Genomic DNA, 20,175 nt, shown 5'->3' on the forward strand with positions numbered 1-20,175 from the left:
CTGTGCGGAACTATGGTGGTGGTGACTCTTTTTGTCTGTTTGCTGTGCATTGAGCCATCCTGTACCTGGATCCTAAAGGTTTTGTACTCCGTACATGGTAGATGCTGAACAACGTGGATTGTAATTGCTAAGTGTCTGAGGTTTTATACACGACGATGAGGGTCAATTGCGATACTAAGGCACGGTGATCTCATAATGGACATGCGCAACTCGTCCAATCAATCGAACAATCCTTGATAAGTGCTTCTGAAACATTTTATTTTATGTCCAATTTCATACCAGATCTCTATAGTCTAGGCGACACACCCACCACCAAGTCTACACCGCGATGCCATAGTCCGCGTAAGGAAAGTTCTCGAGTGTCGCATGCAACCTCGCATACCCATCACCGATCTTTCCGGGTATCTCATGTCCACCACTGCTGCTACCATACTGATTCATGATGCTCGTGCCAGCGAGAACCTCGTCCTCGCGACCCTTGTACTCATTCAGCAGACCAGGGTGCGGGCACCAAACGACCTGCATGCCAGCGCGTCGGCCAGCCTCAACGCCCGGCACGCTGTCCTCGAACACCAAGCATTCACAAGGCTTGATCTCGGGCTCCTTGCCCTCGTCGCGGATCCGAGCATTGATCGTCTCGAGCGCGACGAGATATATCTCCGGCGCAGGCTTGCCTCGTCCCTTGGGCACTCTCTCGTCGTCGCCCAGCACGCGATGCCGCTGCTCGAACACCTCGAAGTGATGCGTCAGGTGCGTCGTCTTGAGCTTGAAGTTGTTCTTGTTCGACGATGTCGCCAGCGCAATGTGTACGCCGGGCGCGCGGTGCAGCGTCTGCAGCAGCGACACGACGCCTGGTAGCGGCTGCGTCGTCGGGAAGTATTTCTGCTGCGATATAGTGATCTTCTCCATCAGTTCGTCTTGCGTGATGGGGAGTTGGGCCCATTCGAGGAAGATGCGTCCGGACTGTTGTAGACACCACATGGTCAGCTTTGCTCTTCTCGCCTTGATTTCTCGAAGGTGTTTTCTCGAAGGTAGAGGATCAACATACCTCGGGGCCAGGTCGTCCCTGTAATTGCGCCTTGATGTTCCACGGTAGATCAGGCTTTCCGTATTCGCGCAGCACTTCGTTGGTACATATCGTGTACATGTCCTCGGAGTCGATCAGACTGTTTTGTTCCTTTTTCAATTAACAACGTGTTTCTTGTTTTTTTTATGTTGTTTCCTTCTTTCTTTGAACAGAAAATTGTCTCGGAAATCAGTTCAAATCGTTGGGTTTCGAAAGTACTGACAGACCATCCATGTCGAAGAGGCATGCTCGAATCGCTGGGAGTCTGCAATGTTGCGTTAGTGCAGGATCTATCCTGATGTTTGGGCTATCTTGCACATACTTGTTCGGTGACTCCATCTTGCTAGTGCTCCTTTGGTATATACAAATATCTCACTAATTACTCGAAACGTATGCAATGGGATGATTATAGTGTAAATACAACAATGATAACATGGGGGCGATTCGATGAATCACATCCCACTTCGGCTCTGCCCCTCCGACTTTCTCGGGCCGACCCTCTCTGTGGTCCTAGATTCTTTGATCCCGCTTGTCTATACACCTTGTTCCATTGATCCTCACTCTCAGCACGAGGACTAGTCTTCGACCCACATCCCTATACAATGGGCCTATACACAATTCTCTTTCAGTATCACAATGCACGCGAAAGTAACGAAGCCTCAAATCGTACTAACTCTGTCTGACTGGCCAACAATGTGCCAGGGTTCTGCTCACATCTGACGCGAAAAGTGTCCACTATGTCCCCTAACCGCCTCTGCGCTGCCTCCTGACCTATAATTTCTTATATCCTGATAACCAGATGTATTGTGGTCCAAGGTTCCCAATGATTGGCGATTCGGAGTCATCTGGTGCAGTCGCCCAACAGTGGTTCCGAATCCATCATCGAATACTAGTCCAGTCGCCCTTCCTGCATAAGTTGCAAGCGGCGGCGGCTTCATGCGCTGCATCGGCATCTCTGCTATCCCCCGATTCTCTGTTGCAAGTCAGGTTCTGAATTGAAGGTGGGACGTTGACGATATACATACGCGGCACTCCTCCGGTGTTGGCTACATTATGTCGGATACTGCTCTGACCTTTTTTACTACCACCACTGCCAGAACTTCCTGCTCGAGCATGATCATACACTGGGGGCAAGTTGTATATCTTGGCCTGTGCTACAGAGGTCCGCTGGGGTAATGAGCCAACATGTAGGTCGTCGACAAAGTCTGCGCCATTGATAGAGTGGATCACGGTATCAACATCGTCTGCAGCGGCGTGCTGGATCAGGTGAGCGCTTTGTTGACTCTTCAGCTTCTGATACAATCCCTGCAGACGTTCTTGAGCCCTGCTCTTCTCCCGAAAGGCATTCGCGAGCTCCTGATTCTTCCGCTGTAGGTTCTTCTTGTCGATGTGCAAACCTACACCGTCAGCGACGAAGCCACCACGAGAAAGACGTGCACAAACTTGACAAGCTGTCTCGCAACGACGTTATCTCAGCATTTGCTTCATTGATAACACTATCCATCTGAGCGCTCAAGGCCGCATATTTGTCCGTCAGGCTTTTGGCCATGTAGTCCTGATACATTCTAACATGGTTAATGACAAACCCATCAATCTTGAGCAGACGAGACGCCAACGTACATCTCCTGGGTGGTCTGGTATTGAAAGAAAGCCAACCCCCTGCTCGCACACTCCATGATCAATCCAGGGCTCAGTCCGCTGAGAACACTGGTCTTATAGTCCTCGGTTGGATTCAGCTGCGTGACGACAGCATCGTCCGGGTTAGACAATTGAGTTTCGCACGCCGGACATGTTCGGATGTTGACCCTTGGATCCGAGAGGGACAGCGAGTCTGCGCAGGCTACGCAGAAGATGTGACTGTAGGTGAAGTGAGAATCGTCAGATGCTTCTTACAGGATATAACGATCAGTCGAACCTGCATGTTGTGACTACCGCTCTGTCGTTCAGGGAAACACGACACTTGAGGGAATTGCAGCGCAGGTTGAAGTCCATTGTGAAATCTCGATATGTTTTTTGAGTCTGGTGAGTAGACAGGTCTGGATCAGACGCAAGCGGAGTGCTGTAAACAAAGCACTGGATGAGTGATCTACAGGTGTCGATAGCTCGGCCACGCGGGTATCATGGCTGGGCTGCTCTTTCCTCGTTTACGTGCCCAACGAGTATTTGTCAGGTATCTAGGTAGTCTATCGAGAGGATTGATCCACAGAGTACCTAGGTAGAGGAAACCTTAACTTCGTTTAATTGACGCATGTTGGTGATCCGAATTGTTTATGACGAGATGGAAAATGTCCCAGGGAAATTGAGAACAATGGTATAGAAGGATTAGTTGCTAAGTTCAGCATGGATAATTTTTCTTTTTCTTTATCTACTATTAGAATATCGTCTTGAGGACCCTGTTGACCAGCTCAGGCTGGTCCGCCTTGGCTCCATCTTTGGCCTTCTTCGACTTGACCTGGTTCTGCTTGAACTGCAAGCCCGGTCTCTCTCTCGTCTTGTTCTGCGTAGATGTGGCACTAGTAGTCGCTTGGTGACCATCCTCGCTGTTACCAGCCGCCGCCTCTTTCTCCTCTCGAGCTTTCCTTTTGGCCTGCATGGTTTCCAACATCTTAGCGCGCTCGACATCCTCGACGAACTTCTTATTCTCTCTCCTCGTCTTGCTGATCTCAGCACGCAGCCTAGCAGCCCTCTCGGCGTTTTCATTCGCGATCTGCTCCGTCAAATGGCTCCACTTGAAGCCCTTCAGGTACTTCATATTCCAGACGTCGTCGTGGTAGAAATTGCCCTTTTTGCCGCCCACGATGCTGCCGTTCAGCGTCTCAGCGACGATCTTAGCCGTCTTCTTGCTCTTGAACTCGACCCAGCCGTCGGTGAAGCTTTTCTTCTTGTTGCCGCCTGACTTTACGCGGCGCTGGTGCTGCGCGTGGTCCTCGGGAGTCAGGAAGATACGCCCGATTTCGCCGTAGGACTCGAGGAGATGTTTGAGCGTGGCGGGTTTCATGAATGGGGGGATGCGAGAGAGGTAGATGACGCCCGTCTTTTTCGCTGCTCGCCGTGCTTTGTCTACTTGTTTCGCAGACAGGGGCTTGATCTTGGGCTCTTTGGTGAGGTCGGAGCGTGAGCCAGTAGCTGGTGGTTGGTCGCCATGCTCGTCGTCGCTAGCATGTTGTTGCCCATTCACATCGACATCGTCGTCTGATGCAGCATCCGATTCGTTCAGAGTAAACTTCGACCGCGATCTAGTAGTGTCTTTCGCCGAGGTCTCTTCCTCGTCCCCAGACTCGTCTTCGGAGCCGTTGTCCTCTTGATTCACTCTGCGTCTCTTGGCTGAGCGGCCCGTCAAGGCTCCCCTGCTCTCTTGCTGATCGTCCGAGTCATTCTGTGCCTGATCGTCCTCGTCGTCACTGACTCCAGTGTCGAGCCATTCGTTGCGTTTTCGTGTCGTCATTTTCCGTCTGTTGTTTGTGGTTGCAATTGGTGGAGAAAGAGTTTATTTGATCTTTTGCTTCTCCGTCGACACAAAAAGTTCCCACCCTCAAGCGCGGCTTATCGATAAGCTGCGTCTTGGCGAGACTCTTCGGAGTTATTGCATCTCTGGCCGAGGACTGGTCAGTAGATTGACCTTTGTCCTCTGTAGATATCTTTTATGATTGGCCACGTGGGAGTAGGGAATTCATTGAAGTGGAATAGTTCATGCCCCTGATCAAAAGTCAAGGCCAGGCCTTGTGTACACTTTTTATACAGGTGTCGTGGATACAAAATGAACGAGGTGAGATGGATCACCATGGAAATGTTACATTCCCTTTCTATTGTATGCTCTCATACCTTACGGCATCAGAAGCCTTATTGGCTCACAGACGTGTGTATGCCTGGTCCATCGATCTTCGTCACGAGCCAACGGAACGACTCTGCTCTACATCCCACATGCCGGATGATAGGGGTCTGCGCGGCGCGGCGTACTGCGTTTCTGCGATGGTCACGACACCGCGGCGCTGTAGACTACGGGCTTGTTCCGTACATGTTGGAAACTGATGGCTTGCGGTTGATCGAACATTTGATCGCTGCATGCTTTGGGCTATCTTCTTGCGCATTGCATCAGAGCGCAACTATCCGCACCGTCTGGCAGGTATTGTGGTGAACTTTCTCGACCGCTACTTATTGCGACACATCAAGAGATGATGCAGCGGTCAAGTCCTGCGAATTCAAATTGCCACGCGCGACCTCCTTGCAGGGGTGGGGCTCGCGGGACGGTAAATTTCAGTGTATTCAGATGATTCAGCAGTTGCAGGAGTGGGATCAGTGACTTCACGCTCTGTTGACTTCGGGGCAGTGTCGAGGTCCTCGGGAAGATCCTCGTAGAGTCCCTCAGAGTTCCTCTCGGGCTTCTGCTCTGATTGTGCCTTCTTCGATCGTCTCAAGATGCCATTCCATAGAGTTTCGAGATCGAGATCGCCTCGCTTCTCATCGGTCATCATCTGGACAACAATGTTGCATGCGGGAGTGTATGAGCCAAAGCCGACAAACTTGTCCGCTGAAGCTGCCTGCTTCTGGCTTTCTTGGTGTTCGGGCAGCAGACCGCCGGATACATTGCCCACATGCACACAAACCCAACCGGTCCTGATGCCATCGTCGACCTGGCCTTCGCCCGTGCTCTTGGCTCCCACTGCACCCAAAAGTCGCGAACGCTTGGCCTTGCGCCGCATCTTCAGTTTCAGCTCGTTTCTGCCTAGTAAGCCGTCGGCGATTGGTGACAGTTGGTGGGTACTCCGCAGCCAACGACACAGTCGATCGGCGGAAACGTGGAGGTGTTTCTCCGACCGCGCAGTGCCAATGATCATGAGAAGATTTGCGCCGAGAGCCGGAGGGGGATCGAGGGCGCGGAGGTCGAGGAGGGAAAGATCATCGATACCCAGCTGAACAGAAAGGTGTTGGAGGAGGGGTTCTAGGAGGTCTGGCGAGTGCTCGGGTAGAGGGGGAAGTCGCTGTCGCTCGGACAAGGCGTGAGGCTGCTGTGTGGTCGGCGATTCAACTTGCAGGTACCAAGGGACAGAGGCGTCGCCGGTGGATGTTTGTGGTAAAGAAGACGAAGACGTCAGAGACGAGGGTAGATCCGACAGGTCATCGGGACCAAGGGTAGGAGACTTCTGCTCTTCAGGGGATGTTGAAGTTGTTGAGAATGCACATGTTCGTAGAAGCGAATGGCTGATTTGAGATGCTCGTGTGACAGAAGCGGCAGGAACGATGGAGCGGACAAGATGCGAGGGCAATGTGCGGGCTATAGGTAGACGGAGAAGCATTTTTTCAACGCGCCACCAAGGAACTCGAACTCCAGAGGCGTAGTAAGTATTTTGTCTGTATTGGGATCCTTTGACTTGGCCAGAGCAGGTGAATGTCGCGGGGTTGCCTGAGTGTGGTGGAATATGGTTATTGTAATCTCAATAAATGTGAAGTGTAGAAAATATACAGAGATGATTATTTGATAGTCAGTAGTAGTACACTGAGGTACAGTATCTTTAAACAAAGTAATTAAGGTAATTGCTTGTGAAAGCGGAAGGAGCACGGACTCACGAGTCACCTCGACTTTGACTTTGGCTTCGACCTCGGCTTCTTGTCGCCGCTCGGCGGTTGTGGCTGTGGCGTATCGGCGTGTAGACATGACATGGGTTTGGTTATGTCGTGCTATGATTAGGTATGATTACCTCCACATTCATGCCGTTCGCCTCTCCTTGTTGTATACTGCTACGGACATATCGTGATACATTTGCAGCACCAACATCTGAACTCGGTCTTGCTGTTCTTGTATAAATCCAGTCGACAAAAGCAGAAAGAGCCGGCGGGCGATCTTACTACAATCATCATCTTATCGCCTTATCGGGCAAGCATCTTATCACCACTGCATCTATTGTGTATTGTCCACCTCTCCACCTTTTATTGGCATCGCTCGTCCTCGATTGACTTCTACAAACACTCACACAGGCCATTGAGCTGGAACGCACGCTCGCTCTGAGCTCAATATTGGACAAAGACCCCAGCAATGACGGTGAAGTCCAACTCGACTATACTCCCCGTCATACCTCTGGCCCACGGCTCGGTGCTACTCCCCGGAGTCACTCTTCGCATCCCCCTTCAAGGCCGAGATGATGTGGCTGCCGTGCTGGCAAATATATACAGCAAGGCCACTACTGCCCAGCCAGATGCCTCTTCCGTCACTATTGCCTGCATCCCCCTCAATTCTCCCTTCCTAAGTCCGGATGGCCAGGAACTCATAGAAGGTCCGCCGACATCGCAGACCTCCAGTGAAGACCAAGGGCCCGAGTCACCGTCACAGCCACAAGCGCCACAGCCTGCTCTGGCGAAAGAGTCAGATCTGTTCAGGTACGGTACTGTGGCCAAGATCTCGGGTGTACAGGGTCGACAGCAAGGTGATCTGGCACTCGTCGTGCAGGGCCTGACTCGTTTTCGTCTCAACACTCTTACCCACCGCAAGCCATACTATGATGCAGACGTCTTCTTACAGACCGAGGATACCCTGCTCGAATCCGACCAGGAAGCCACTCAGCTCTTCTCCCAACTCAAGCAGCTTTCGCGTGAATTCCTCGCTCTGCTCCGTCTCTCGTCGTTATTACCAAACACGGCGTCCACTACTCTCTCTCCCTTGCTCGCGCGACGTCTCGATGTCTACATCCTGCGCAAAGAGCTACGCGACGCCGGTCTGTTGGCCGACTTCGTAGCAAACCTCATTCAGCCTTCACACGAGGACAAGCTTCGCGTACTCGCTGCCATCCCTGTCAAGCTACGCCTTCGGCGTGTCATCGATATCCTACAAGGAAGCATTGCCAAGGTCCAAGCAAACAATCGCATCATGTCCATTGCCACCACCGCTGTGCCTGGATCCGAGGACAACGCCTCAAACCGCTTGAATCGCATTCAGCAACAGCACCTGCTGAGGAGACTGAGACAAGGAGGAAACCGCAATGGAAACTCTCCCTCACCATTTGAACCGGCGAAAGGTCAGGAAGAAGAGGAAGAACCAAATGAGGTCGACGAGTTGAAGAAGCGCATCACTGCAGCTGCCCTGACGCCCGAAGCTCAGAAGGCTGCCGATAGGGAGCTCAAACGCCTTGCCAAAATGAACCCTGCCCAGGCCGACTACCAGGTCTGCCGGACCTACCTTGAGAACCTGTCCGAGATCCCATGGTCCAAAATGACCGAGGACAAGCTTGGCTCAGAAACCCTACCGCGTGCTCGACAACAGCTCAACGACGACCATTATGGTCTCGAGAAGGTCAAGAAGAGATTACTAGAGTACCTGGCCGTTCTGAAACTGAAGCAATGCGTAAATGCCAATCTTCAAGCCCAGATCGACCAGCTGAAGAAGGTGACCGCCGAGCCCACCGCAGCGGACGGAGACAGTGCTTCTGCTGCAGTCGAAAGGTCTTCTTCGACACAGCAGCAGGATGATCAGACTCCCAGCAACATCAATGCCTTGGAAGGTAAACGCATGATTGACAAATCGCCCATTCTCCTCCTCGTCGGTCCGCCTGGAGTGGGCAAGACTTCTCTTGCGAAGTCTGTGGCGACTGCTCTTGGTCGAAAATTCCATCGCATTTCACTCGGTGGTGTGCGTGACGAGGCCGAGATTCGCGGTCATCGCAGGACCTATGTTGCTGCAATGCCTGGTCTTATCGTAAGCGGGCTGAAGAAGGTGGGGGTTGCCAATCCCGTTCTCCTACTTGACGAAATCGACAAGGTTGGTACGTCGAGCTACCATGGCGATCCCTCGGCCGCAATGCTTGAGGTTCTTGACCCGGAGCAGAACAGCACGTTCATGGATCACTACGTCAATATCCCCATTGACCTGAGTAAAGTCTTGTTCATAGCCACCGCTAACTCCTTGGACACCATCCCTCCGCCTCTTTTGGACCGCATGGAAACCATTCAGTTGCCCGGCTATACGACGCTCGAGAAACGTCACATAGCAAATCGACACCTCATCCCAAAACAGACGACCACGAACGGCCTGTCACGTGAACAAGTCACATTTTCCGACGAGGTCATCGACAAGATCATCACTTCATACACTCGCGAGTCGGGGGTGCGTAACCTCGAGCGAGAGATTGGCTCTGTTTGCCGCAGTAAAGCAGTGCAATACGCCGAGGCTTCTGACTCGCACTCTCTGAACGCGTACAGTCCCATTATCAACCTGGAAGATCTCGACGACATCCTCGGTATCGAGCGATTCGACGAAGAGCTTGCAGCTACGACGTCTCGACCTGGCGTTGTAACAGGGCTTGTCGCGTACAGCTCCGGAACCCAAGGAAGCATCTTATTCATCGAAATCGCAGATATGCCAGGAACCGGCCGCGTGCAACTGACAGGCAAGCTCGGCGACGTGCTCAAAGAGTCCGTCGAAGTCGCTCTGACCTGGGTCAAAGCACACGCCTACGAGCTGGCGCTGACCCACGACCCTTCAGAAGACATCATGAAAAACCGCAGCATCCATGTGCACTGCCCCAGCGGCGCGATCCCCAAAGACGGACCCAGCGCAGGCCTCGCACACACGATCGCCCTGATCAGCTTGTTCAGCGGCAAGCCCGTGCCGCCCACGCTGGCCATGACGGGCGAAATCAGTCTGCGGGGCAAAGTCCTGCCCGTCGGCGGCATCAAGGAGAAACTCATCGGCGCGCTGAGAGCAGGGGTCAAGAAGGTCCTCTTGCCGCAGGCGAACCGCAAAGACGTCAGGGATCTGCCGACCGAGGTCCTCGAGGGCCTCGAGATTCATCATGTCGCTCATATCCTCGAGGCTATCAGGCATGCTTGGCCGGATTCGCAGTGGCCTGGCGTCAGGGATTGGACGGGTCTTGACAGCAGGCTTTGAGCGTGTCGGGCTAGGAGGGAGAGAAGGAAAGGGGAAGGCGGAGGAGAAAGAAGTTTGCTGTAGACATACAGTCAAACAGACCATGTCTTTACGAACTATAAAGAAACAACTATTCTTCTCAAGTACATCGGTTCAAGTGATTTCCATGCTGCATCAGTACAAGTCTCAGGTAACATCCGTCACCATTCAAAAACGACAAGACTATTAAAAAATCGAAAATATATGCCCCGATCAAAAGAGCTATGTATTTCCGAATGAATGTAAGAGCTCTCGAGTAATGACAATCACCAGACATAACATGACAACGAAAAGCAAGATTCATAAATATCATGCAACGATCAGTTTTCTATTTGTTCTCTTCTTATACACTCGTTTCTCTCTCATCTTTCTCCTTCTTCGCTACTTGGAATCTCTCTACACGGCACACACCTCTCGTCTGCTATTGCAGTCTTCTGGAAAGAAATGGGCAGGTGTAGCTCTTAAAGATCCTTGACCAGTCGCGCACCGGCCCAGACATACAGATAGTTTCGCTGGTACCAATTGACGCTATTATTGCTTGTCAGATATCTTAATCTTGTCCTTTTTTGTTTTCTCTTGGAGGGGTTACTGTAGTTTTGAAGAACAAGAGAGGGGAAAGAAGGGAGGGGTTCACTCACAAGCTCTTCCGGCCCGCGATGCGAGGGTGAGTAGCCCATGAGCCACCGAGGACGATGTTGTGCTTGTTGTCGAAGAAGTCGGCTGGGATCACCAAGTGTTAGTTGACCTTTCAGGGTAGCTGTTTTGTATTATTAGATGATGATGATGATGATGATGCTTACATGTATACCCAGGGTACAGTTTCATCGCCTCGAATCCTTCGTGCGGCGCCAGTGTCGTGCTGGTCCACTCCCACACGCCGCCCATACCCGCCTGTCCTGCCAGTTTGTTGCCGTTCGAGGTCACGGACACTGGGTGCCAGTGCTTGAAACCGACATTGGTGCCTTCGAGGTCCACATGGACGTCGTTGGGATCAGGTCGGTCGGTAACATTGGTAGGAGAGGAGGCGGCGGCGGCGGGGACGGCTTGCTCGGTTGCTGGTGGCGATTCTTGGACGCCGTTGTTGATGAGATGACTGTGAGGATGGGAGTCAGCAAAACTTTCCCTTTGAAGTCATGCTACTGGCCACTTTACCCGTTAACTGCCGGTATTGTGACATTGATTGCCTGTTCGATATCCTTCGACTTCATGTCATCCACGTAGAGGTAGATACTCCGTGTTTCTTCCATGGTCGGGATTCGACCGCCCATCCACTTGGCGCATCCGGCGAGTTCGTCATACGATGCAGCTACAGGCCAGTCCAAGGCGTACTCGAGAGGCACCGCTCCGTACACGGTACGCACGGCCTTGTCGAAGAAGTACTCTTGGCTGGTCAAGCCACTGTGTCCATTTGCTTTGTTGACCGCTCCATTGGATGAGCTCTGGTACCTTGACATCCAAGATGCGGGAACTTGCTCTATCTCGTTCTCTCGGAGATAATGAGCATACTCCCCATTAGTAATAGGTCTAGCTTGAGCCTTGAATGATGGTACGTGGACTATACGCTTCGGCTTTTCGTTGTCCCAACCTAAATAATGGTCTGGGCCTGAATTGTCGTCTGGGTCGTCCAGCCCAATGCTTACATCTTGTGCCGGGATCGTGAACCACTCGTTTTCGACGACATTCCGGCGGCTCTCGGCAGCAATCATCTCAAAGTCGGGTCTGATAGTGCTGGGAGGGGCCAGAGTCTTCTCACTCTGTACAAGCATATACAACAATGTCTCAAGGTGCATTATCTCGTGTTCATATCCCAGCCATAACGCTCTGGAGATGACACGATCTTTCGAGGCTGCGCCAGAGTCATATAACCCCTGGATCCTCTGACGCACGCGGGTTTGAAAGTCCAACACCTCAGATACTGGAGGCCAAGAGTCGGGGACCTCAGAATGGGAGTGACACTGCTCTGGATCATCTACATCAGGGTCGATACCGCGTTCGAAAATCTGAGTGTAGTAGCTCGGTGGCGTAGGCTTTCCACGAGTGGCACGCGTCAAGTGAATATCAACGAAAGTGGGGATATGCCCAAGATAGAAGATGCATGCGTTACGAAGCTTGATTGGCTTGTCGAGCAATTCGTCTTCGGGCAACATCTCTTGCGTCACGGTGTCCCAAGCAACCCAAAGGTCATTCCAGTCCGTGAGGGATGGGACGGGACTGGCTGCATACTCGCTGGGCTTGGTGCTGAATGCAACCTTCGGTCTGTTCAGAAGGTGCAAGGCTACAATTCCATTAATTCAACCGTAGGTCTATTATAAGGATATTCCGGCTTACCATAGTTACCATCCTCGTTGGTCCATTTGGTCCCTTCGGTCACATGAGCAGCGGCCCACAGACTTTCAAGATGAGATTGGTCATATTTCCAGCTCTCCTCAATTCTGATTTGCTCATGGGCTCTGATTGTGACTCCATCGATCTCGACATCCTTCGTAGGCGTGACGAATGCTTCGTGTCGGTGATGCTTTTCGTTGTATCTGCCAATGACCTTCCAGTCTTCTACGTGGAAGGCTTCATGGCCCAATAAAGCATTGGCGTGTGTCAACCCATTCAAGATGAACTCGTGGGTCAATCCTTCACGATCATTGTACGCTTGGTAGACTTTCTCCGAGTCGGTGCAAGCATCGACGCCGACGAGCAAGGTATCGGAGTGTGTCAACACATCAGCAAACTCCGAGATGAACTGTGCAGCCCCTGCCCTGTCAAAGTTGCCAACACTGGAACCCAATGAAAGGACAGTCTTTGGTCTCTCCGAGTCCTGCTCCTTGAGCCATGCGAGACCATCATTGTAGGTACCCAACAGGCCAAAGCATTTGACATTGCTAAAGGTTCCCTTAGGAACAGCAGCCAGTGTACGTGTCAATTCCTCCAGGGAGAGGTCCAGTGCATAGTAAGTGACATCGATGCCTTTACGATCAAGGGCATCCAACAGGATCTTGACCTTGCGGAGATTACTGGACTCGAAGTCAGTAGCTTATCATCGGCGACTGAGACTGTGTTTCAAGTGATGCAATACGATCGAAACAGTGGGTGCTTACCCGCTTCCGAGCTCGACAATAATCGACCCTGGCTTCAAGGCGATACGATCAGCGATGCGCTCAGCGTAATGCTCCAGCACGTAAATTTCCTGGCGTGTCAGATAATACTCATCAAGATATGTAATCTTTTCAAAAAGCTTCAGCCCATTCTCGTCGTATAGAAGGAGAGTTGGGAGACTCTTTTCCCCTCCATTGACAGGACTCAAGCCAGCATGGATCTGGTCCACGAGCGAGGTGAATGAAGTGTCCTGACGTATGTCGATGATGCGTGGAGTGTCGTCGCTCTGGACAGAGGCTGACATTGAGATCGCCATTTTTCTAAATCTTGGCCGTTCGAGATATATCCTTCGCTGTCCACAGCGTCAGTTGCCTAGGTACTCGAGACAACACAAAGACCAGAGCAAGGTAAAATGTGAACGACGAAGGTCTCACAATCTTAGGTCTGAACAGTAACTTTGAAGAGCTACGTTACAGTAGTCAGTACGTGCTACAGCGAAGGTATCAAGTAGATGCAGTAGTGTTTGTGCTATCTTGAAATGCACTACTGAATGTTTAATGAAATACAACAAATCAATGTCCCGTTAATCGATCTTGCAAATTACCAATCATGACCTCTGTCCATGTTACCCCACCATGTCATCTACGAACATACATCAGATCCGGAACCTTAAATGACATCGCATGTTCGTGGCCTGACGTAGGCGTTGCAAGTCCGGCAAGTTCCAGTGTTTAGATCTTGCAATCAGGCAGAGTAACATGATATGCCCGGGTAGCACGTACAAGTAGCTATCATATCACTACAGCCCTTTTTCTGTCTTCTGAAGGAAGGATCAAGACAGCTCCAGCATGAACCAATGACCTGACTAGAGAACGAAGCGTGCATTTTGAACGTGTTTTATCTGATGGATCCCAAGAGTATCGCGGAGCATGTTTCCGAAACTTATACACAAATCTGCCTAAGGTACGGAAACTCTGGACGTTGGTCAACGCTAAGGTACCTTACTTGTAGTTTGAGGTTCCAGGCACAACACCGCGGACCGCGAGGTGGGGTTCTCGGATCGCGTATATCCGAATGCGCAACCCCAGTGTCGTCTGCGAAGGTACCTTAGCCTTCCCTATTTCGTATTAATTATAGATAAAATTACACATGCCCACACACCTTGAGGTTAACGAGATCGCCCTCTCAAGCATTCGAATCACAACAACAGCTAGCTATCACGATTTGAGCATTCGTGTGTGGAGTTCTGGGTGTCTCCCGTTGGCAGACGGTCTACCGAAAATCGGTAATGCATAGATCGTGAAGAATGCTATGCTTGGCCGAAAGCAGCGACTATCGAGGCGATACCGGCGTGTCTTTGTCCTACCGTGCGCATGTGACTCGGACAAGAGCAGAAAGGGCTGTTGCACCTCGACGAAGCACGATCGTGATATTATATAGTGAGTGTATTGTCAAGAGTAAGGGTCGACATGGATTGAACAGAATTGTATGGCCAATTCCAATATGCATTCCTATGTCCGACTCTCTTTGGCGTTCTACCAGTGTTATAAATCTGACTTGTGCAGGACACAACCAATTCGAGTCATTCCTGCGTTCCTTTGTTCAAATGTAGCTGTCTGGTTGAGGCGATCATGGATGCTGTATTGTGAACAAAGCCATCTCGTCTCGATGATTTATATGTAGAAGTGCCATGGCAGCATCTTTCGTATGAATCTTCAAGACTTTTAGACCAAGCCAAGCAAGCAATAATATGGCGGAAAACAGAAAGCGAGACCCGTTACCATGGGGCGACGTAGGAAGTGTTCATGAAAGAGATGCATATGGACTACTAGTATTGGTAAGAGTCTCATAGCTTGACTGCCTGGTTGTTGCTAATGGTGTTGATTCAGCCTCCTCCAGATGTCGACGAGCTGCGACAATATCTACTCAACGCGGGCAAGGGGGAGCTCCTCGATGGACTTGTAAATCGACTTACATTCGACGCGAACCGTACTAGCGAGGCACGCAGCATGATTCAGAAGCTAGAGCAAGATTTTGTCGGACACAAGATCGCACGTTATGTGGAATATGAACAGAGTAAGGGAACATTGGCTCCGGAAGAGCAACTATCCAAACTCGAGCTCGACGAGGCTCGAGCCTCACAGTCCGACAAGGGACCTGGTCCCGCACGAATTCCCGTTCACCCCAATGTCGACGAGATGTGCATCAATATCCACCTCCTGATCTCCTACGCCGTCCTGACAACACAACAACCAAACAAGAAGCGTCTTGACAAAGCTCGTGAGCATGCACGAAAAGCTTATACGCGTGCAGTCGCTACCAGTAGAGAAGCTCTCATTGCTCGGTGCCAGTTTTACATGGGTCTGGTTCTCTTCTGCCAAAAATCATTCCCTCAAGCAATGAAGTGTTTCGAACAAGCAACCGAAGCGGAGACATATTTTGCAGAGGGTGACTGTGCCCAAGAATGGGTAGAGGAATGCGGAAAGCTCTTGGAGACGAGGAGCGAGGCATAAAATGTTGCTTCTCCTTCCACTACGATCAAGGGCCGGCGATGAAGATGAAGAAGTGTAGAGATACTGCTTCCAGGTCGAATAAATCATTTCAGCTAGTGAGCATCAGATGCTTGGCAGCCAGACACCTGGAGGACCTGACCGATAGCAAGAGTCTAGGAATATGGCACTTCTCGGTAGCTGTAAGGTTGAGTGCCGCGGGTCGTAGCATAGACAAGAATTCAGGGCGTAATCAAGAAAAGCCGTTGGTCCACATTGGCGTTGATATAACTGATGAAGTTCCCTGGTTCGACATCGGTTTGCGGCGAACGAGTATGCAAGAACGTAAAGTCGTCAGTCAGCTCAAAGGAAAATTCAGAACCGCAGAAGCAGAAGACCTGGAGTTTGGAGGCCATTCGGACGTCGATGTAAGATAGCAATGGAGATCGTTACTGCCTCATCCCTGAAGAGACAGAGAATCATGCCTACTAGAATCGAGCGGTACTTCTGTTCCCAAAACCTTGTGACTGTCTCGCGTCACCGCCGATCCTTCCGAGGATGAGCTCATTCACACCCTCTCTGCATGAGCCGACAAGACCAGCGGCACCCAAGATTGCGTTCTCGAAGCCGCGCAGAGTTTCAGCAAGCTCCCTAACATTGTTCTGGGCATTGACTGCGCGGCTGCCGGTTCGTTGAGCTGCAAGCTGCTGAGCTTGCTGCACGGTACCGACCTCGATGACGCGAAGGTGATTCTCAATCTCGGCGAGGTTCGAAGTGTAGGTGTCGAGTGTAGTCTGCATCGCATCTGCCTGACGCATGAAGTAGGCAACAAGGTCGACATCGTAAGAGTCATCATCAGCCGAAGTAGTCGAGGCTCTGGTGCGGGCGGCAGTATTGACAGAAGGTCCATAATGGTATTGCGATGGTAGGGTAAGATTCTCGGTGACACGGGCGCATCTCATGAGGTCAGCAGCATCTCGTTTAACTAGTGCCTTAGCAGAGTCAATAGCACGACTATCATTTTCGAGGGCGAGTTCGACGGTCTCGAGTTTTCCGGCCACGAAGTCGACGTCAGGCTTGATGCTATCAACATTTGTGGAATGGTTGGGCAGAAGTGCCTCACATTGAGCCGAATAAGACTCTTGTTGACGGATGAAGGAGTCTATGGCCTCGATTTGTTTCTTCAGATCGTCGTGTAGATCACTGAATCGAGTGGTCGGACGAAGGTTGCTGAGGTCGATCTTGGTACCAGGCACGATCTGTTGCTGAGCATTGCCCTGGCCCATGGTCAGGCTGCCGACCAGAGGCGCAGCGGTCGACGCTGTAGGATTGAATAGAGAAGCGCCAAAGGAGGATTGCTGAGTGTTATTTGTAGGTTGCTGAGCAGTGCTTCCACCACTATCGAGTGCGATTGACGTTAGCGATGTGGAGACCAGAGTCATATGAGAATTGGACTCACAACAATGATGAGCCCATGGCCGGCTTGTTCTGTGTCCCTAAGCCACCGAAAAGGCCGCCTCCGGTCCCTGTTTGCGCCTGCTGGTTTTGAGCTTGATTGTTCTGCTGGCCCATGCCCCCGAAGAGGGAACCAGACTGTTGCTGACCCTGGGCATGTGGCGCGCCGAATAAGGAGCCGCCTTGCTGTGGTTGAGATGAAGTCGCGGTCGACCCAAACAGGCCTCCTCCACTCAACTGTGCTGTCGGAGCAGAGCTGTTATTGTTATTGTTACCGAAGAGACCACCGGATTGCTGGGGCTGCGAAGTTGATGCAGTGTTGCCGAAGAGAGAGCCCGTGGGTTGTTGCGCCGGTTGCGGTTGATTTGATTGCGCATCGTTTCCACTTCGGATATCTGTCAGCCGAAGGGACGAGATTTGGTCATGGTTTGATGTCAAGTCACTCACAATAACGATGAGCCGGAGCCTGTGTTGATGCTCAGCGAATTTGAGCGTCCGAAGGCCATGTTTATAGCTTGTTATGTCAGATAGGCCGTGACGATGTCTTCCAGCTTCAGCACAAAAAGGATGGTAGGCCGAGACGAGATATGTTTGCAATCGGATATTTCAGGACTATGTGACCGTGAAGTAAAAGTCTTGATGTGATGATTCAAGAGCTGTGGAAAAATGATGTCCTTCCTCCACGTGAAGTAGGGCGGTTTCTGATGTGAAAATGTTATATTTGACGATGTCCGAGGTTAAAAGGACAAAGTTCCCTGTTCTTCAATACTGATGGGAAAGGCAAGAGCAGAGTAGCTGTATATATTGTCAATGCTCGGACGCAAGGAATCGTAGATGCTGTCGATAGGTAAAGTGAGGTAAGGTACAAAGGACAATTGTTACAAGACCCTGGTGTGCTCAGCGCGTCAAGTTACAGCAGGTTGTTACACGAACTTAGCATGCGCGATCTGTGCCTAAACAATTGCATCTTGCAGTACTTTACTTCTAGAGCTCGGTCCACTTTGCGGAGAAAGGTGAACCTCCGATCCAGCATCACAGAGTACAGCACTAATTATTGTATACACTACTACTGTGCTGCAGGTGCTTTACTTGAGTACAAATTAACAGAAACTTCGACTACAACCTCGCAATCCAACAAATCATTTGTGTTGATCGCAAGCAATATGGATGAAGAAGATGATGATTTCTACGCGCCAAATGGCGATGGCCACGGAGAAGCAAATGTGAAGGCCGAAGACGCCAATGCCGACACGTCAATGCGCGATCAATACTCGAATGCACGACACCCGCAAGAGAACGATGGGGACGAGGAAGAACGAGGGGATGATGAGGGCGATGATGACGACGACGACGACGAAGAAGACGACGATGATAGCGTAGGCAATTCTAGGCAATCGAGATGGCAACATGTGTAGATACTGAGATATCAATGCAAAGGACATCGACATTATTACTGAGCGTCAAGATGGTGCTGCACCTGAGCCCCCGTCGTATGCCACATCCAATCAACCTTCTATCGCTCTTCGTCCCTCTTACTGATCATCCCGTTTAGACAAGCGCGTGCCTTCCGTGCGCCGAAGCCAGACCTTCCTCGAACCGCGTCAGTCGACACCTCCGCCCCTGCGACCAAATCTCACCAGCCCACCACTACGTCCAAAGCAGATCCTTCTCCCGCTCCCCAGAGCAACAGAGTCGCTGTTTCTCTCAAGGACGGCTCTACATACCCAGCCATCCACTCTTCTAACATCCAGATCGACTCCAATCCCATCTGGACGCCTGCCGGCAAGCTGATCACTGAAGTTGATATTGATGCCGGTGTGTGACTGTTTGCAAACTCTACTAAGATGCCATTTCTGACGTCTTCCAGATCTTGCTGGGCATACGAAACCATGGCGACTTCCCGGTACCGATCAGACAGGTGAGTCTATGCTGCTTCAGCGTCATTCTCCTTCGCGCCGCTCACACTAAAGCCAGATTACTTCAATTATGGCTTCGATGAATTTACTTGGACACAGTACTGTCTTCGCCAGCAGAACATGACTTCGGCAATCAACGCCCAAAAACAAGAGACCAAGCAGTTTGAGATGATGCTCGCTAACCAACCCGGAGCCGCGGCGGCTGCACCTCAAGGCCAACCTGCCATGCCCATGGGTATGCCAGGCATGCCCGATATGCCTCCTGATATGATGAATGCCATGTTTGCGTCCATGTCTGCTCAAGGTGTCAATGACCCTAGCCAACTTGACTTTGCAAGCTTTATGCACCAGATGCAGTCTATGGGTGGGATGCCAGGCATGCCTGGGATGCCGAACATGCCTGGCCAGTCTGGTCCAACTGCTTCCGGTGGTCAAGGCGCGTTCGGAGGACAAGTCATGCAACAACAAAACTCGAACCAAGGCTATCCTTCGCAACAGCATGTCCAGTCTACCTATTCACACCAACAGCAGGGTAACCAATCTTACTCTGGAGGCACGCCACAACCGCAAGGTCAAGGCCAACAGGGTGGTGGCAATGGTTTTGAGGGCTACAGCGCTCAGCAGCTCGCCATGATGCCTGGTCAAGGTGCTGGTGGCCCTCCTCAAGGTCCTTCTGGCGGCGGCCGGGGGCGGGCTCGCGGGCGAAGGTGGTGATGGGATGTGGCTTCCTTTTCCCGCGCTCTGACTGTAGTCAGTTGCATGGTACGGCGTTTTGTGAATTGAAATACCCTGCAGGGACGATGGCGTTCCCTGAATCTGATCTAGCGGTCCGTTATGAAGCATAAGGTGCCTTATGCCGAGACATCATCGTCAGTGTGATACTCTCCGAATACATATGATGCTTCAACCATCCGGAAACCCCCTTGAAAACAAGCAGTCTGCTAAACACTCATGATTTCATGTTGACCACGGCATCCGGAAAAGATTTCAAAGCTATCGATGACGATAGATACTTGTGGTAAAGACCGTATCTTTAGGCATACTCACGAACGTCCATAACAATTACGAATAAATACATTGCTGGATTTGTTGCAAGTAAAGTTTCTGCGCTCTACTTTATCCTAGAGTCATCAAAAACTATTGCTATGCTTTGACATCTCAAGTACGATCTTACAACAGTGTATCACACGGTAGCAAACATCTTCGAAAACCAAATCTGGACCATTCGTCCATTCCAAAAGTGGTAATAAGTTCGTTAAGGGTTCAGAT

At 51.1% G+C, this 20,175-nt stretch overlaps 8 protein-coding genes across 9 annotated transcripts; 3 read left to right on the forward strand and 5 right to left on the reverse strand.

The window, feature by feature from the left end:
* Positions 1-318: 318 nt before the first annotated feature.
* Positions 319-1,405, reverse strand: AAFC00_006896 (uncharacterized protein; the record flags this gene model as incomplete). Its single annotated transcript, XM_069346918.1, has 4 exons — positions 319-963; positions 1,049-1,166; positions 1,290-1,331; positions 1,389-1,405. 4 exons carry the CDS (start codon positions 1,403-1,405, stop codon positions 319-321), a joined length of 822 nt encoding a protein of 273 aa, XP_069199796.1.
* Positions 1,406-1,945: 540 nt separating this feature from the next.
* On the reverse strand, positions 1,946-3,058 carry AAFC00_006897 (uncharacterized protein; the record flags this gene model as incomplete). The annotated part of the gene is made up of 4 exons (XM_069348379.1): positions 1,946-2,463; positions 2,510-2,631; positions 2,687-2,923; positions 2,982-3,058. 4 exons carry the CDS (start codon positions 3,056-3,058, stop codon positions 1,946-1,948), a joined length of 954 nt encoding a protein of 317 aa, XP_069199797.1.
* A 379-nt stretch (positions 3,059-3,437) lies between these two features.
* Positions 3,438-4,511, reverse strand: AAFC00_006898 (uncharacterized protein; the record flags this gene model as incomplete). Its single annotated transcript, XM_069346919.1, has 1 exon — positions 3,438-4,511. One exon carries the CDS (start codon positions 4,509-4,511, stop codon positions 3,438-3,440), a length of 1,074 nt encoding a protein of 357 aa, XP_069199798.1.
* A 2,586-nt stretch (positions 4,512-7,097) lies between these two features.
* AAFC00_006899 (uncharacterized protein) lies at positions 7,098-9,941 on the forward strand (the record flags this gene model as incomplete). The annotated part of the gene is made up of 1 exon (XM_069346920.1): positions 7,098-9,941. The coding sequence occupies one exon, from the start codon at positions 7,098-7,100 to the stop codon at positions 9,939-9,941; it is 2,844 nt and encodes a 947-aa protein (XP_069199799.1).
* A 479-nt stretch (positions 9,942-10,420) lies between these two features.
* AAFC00_006900 (uncharacterized protein) lies at positions 10,421-13,362 on the reverse strand (the record flags this gene model as incomplete). The annotated part of the gene is made up of 6 exons (XM_069346921.1): positions 10,421-10,487; positions 10,598-10,679; positions 10,760-11,052; positions 11,112-12,234; positions 12,288-12,964; positions 13,049-13,362. 6 exons carry the CDS (start codon positions 13,360-13,362, stop codon positions 10,421-10,423), a joined length of 2,556 nt encoding a protein of 851 aa, XP_069199800.1.
* A 1,434-nt stretch (positions 13,363-14,796) lies between these two features.
* AAFC00_006901 (uncharacterized protein) lies at positions 14,797-15,559 on the forward strand (the record flags this gene model as incomplete). Its single annotated transcript, XM_069346922.1, has 2 exons — positions 14,797-14,883; positions 14,936-15,559. 2 exons carry the CDS (start codon positions 14,797-14,799, stop codon positions 15,557-15,559), a joined length of 711 nt encoding a protein of 236 aa, XP_069199801.1.
* Positions 15,560-16,023: 464 nt separating this feature from the next.
* On the reverse strand, positions 16,024-17,496 carry AAFC00_006902 (uncharacterized protein; the record flags this gene model as incomplete). Its single annotated transcript, XM_069346923.1, has 3 exons — positions 16,024-16,933; positions 16,995-17,375; positions 17,438-17,496. 3 exons carry the CDS (start codon positions 17,494-17,496, stop codon positions 16,024-16,026), a joined length of 1,350 nt encoding a protein of 449 aa, XP_069199802.1.
* Positions 17,497-18,153: 657 nt separating this feature from the next.
* On the forward strand, positions 18,154-19,620 carry AAFC00_006903 (uncharacterized protein; the record flags this gene model as incomplete). Of its 2 annotated transcripts, none has more annotated exons than XM_069346925.1 (5): positions 18,154-18,366; positions 18,428-18,480; positions 18,543-18,805; positions 18,858-18,908; positions 18,965-19,620. In XM_069346925.1, the coding sequence occupies 5 exons, from the start codon at positions 18,154-18,156 to the stop codon at positions 19,618-19,620; spliced, it is 1,236 nt and encodes a 411-aa protein (XP_069199804.1). The 2 variants fall into 2 exon arrangements, with proteins under 2 accessions (XP_069199804.1, XP_069199803.1); XM_069346924.1 differs by having other exon boundaries at positions 18,428-18,477.
* Between the last annotated feature and the right edge of the window lie 555 nt (positions 19,621-20,175).

This window comes from Neodothiora populina, assembly GCF_041146345.1.
Source record: "Neodothiora populina strain CPC 39397 chromosome Unknown canker_contig_8, whole genome shotgun sequence".
NCBI classification, from domain to species: Eukaryota; Fungi; Ascomycota; class Dothideomycetes; order Dothideales; family Dothioraceae; genus Neodothiora; species Neodothiora populina.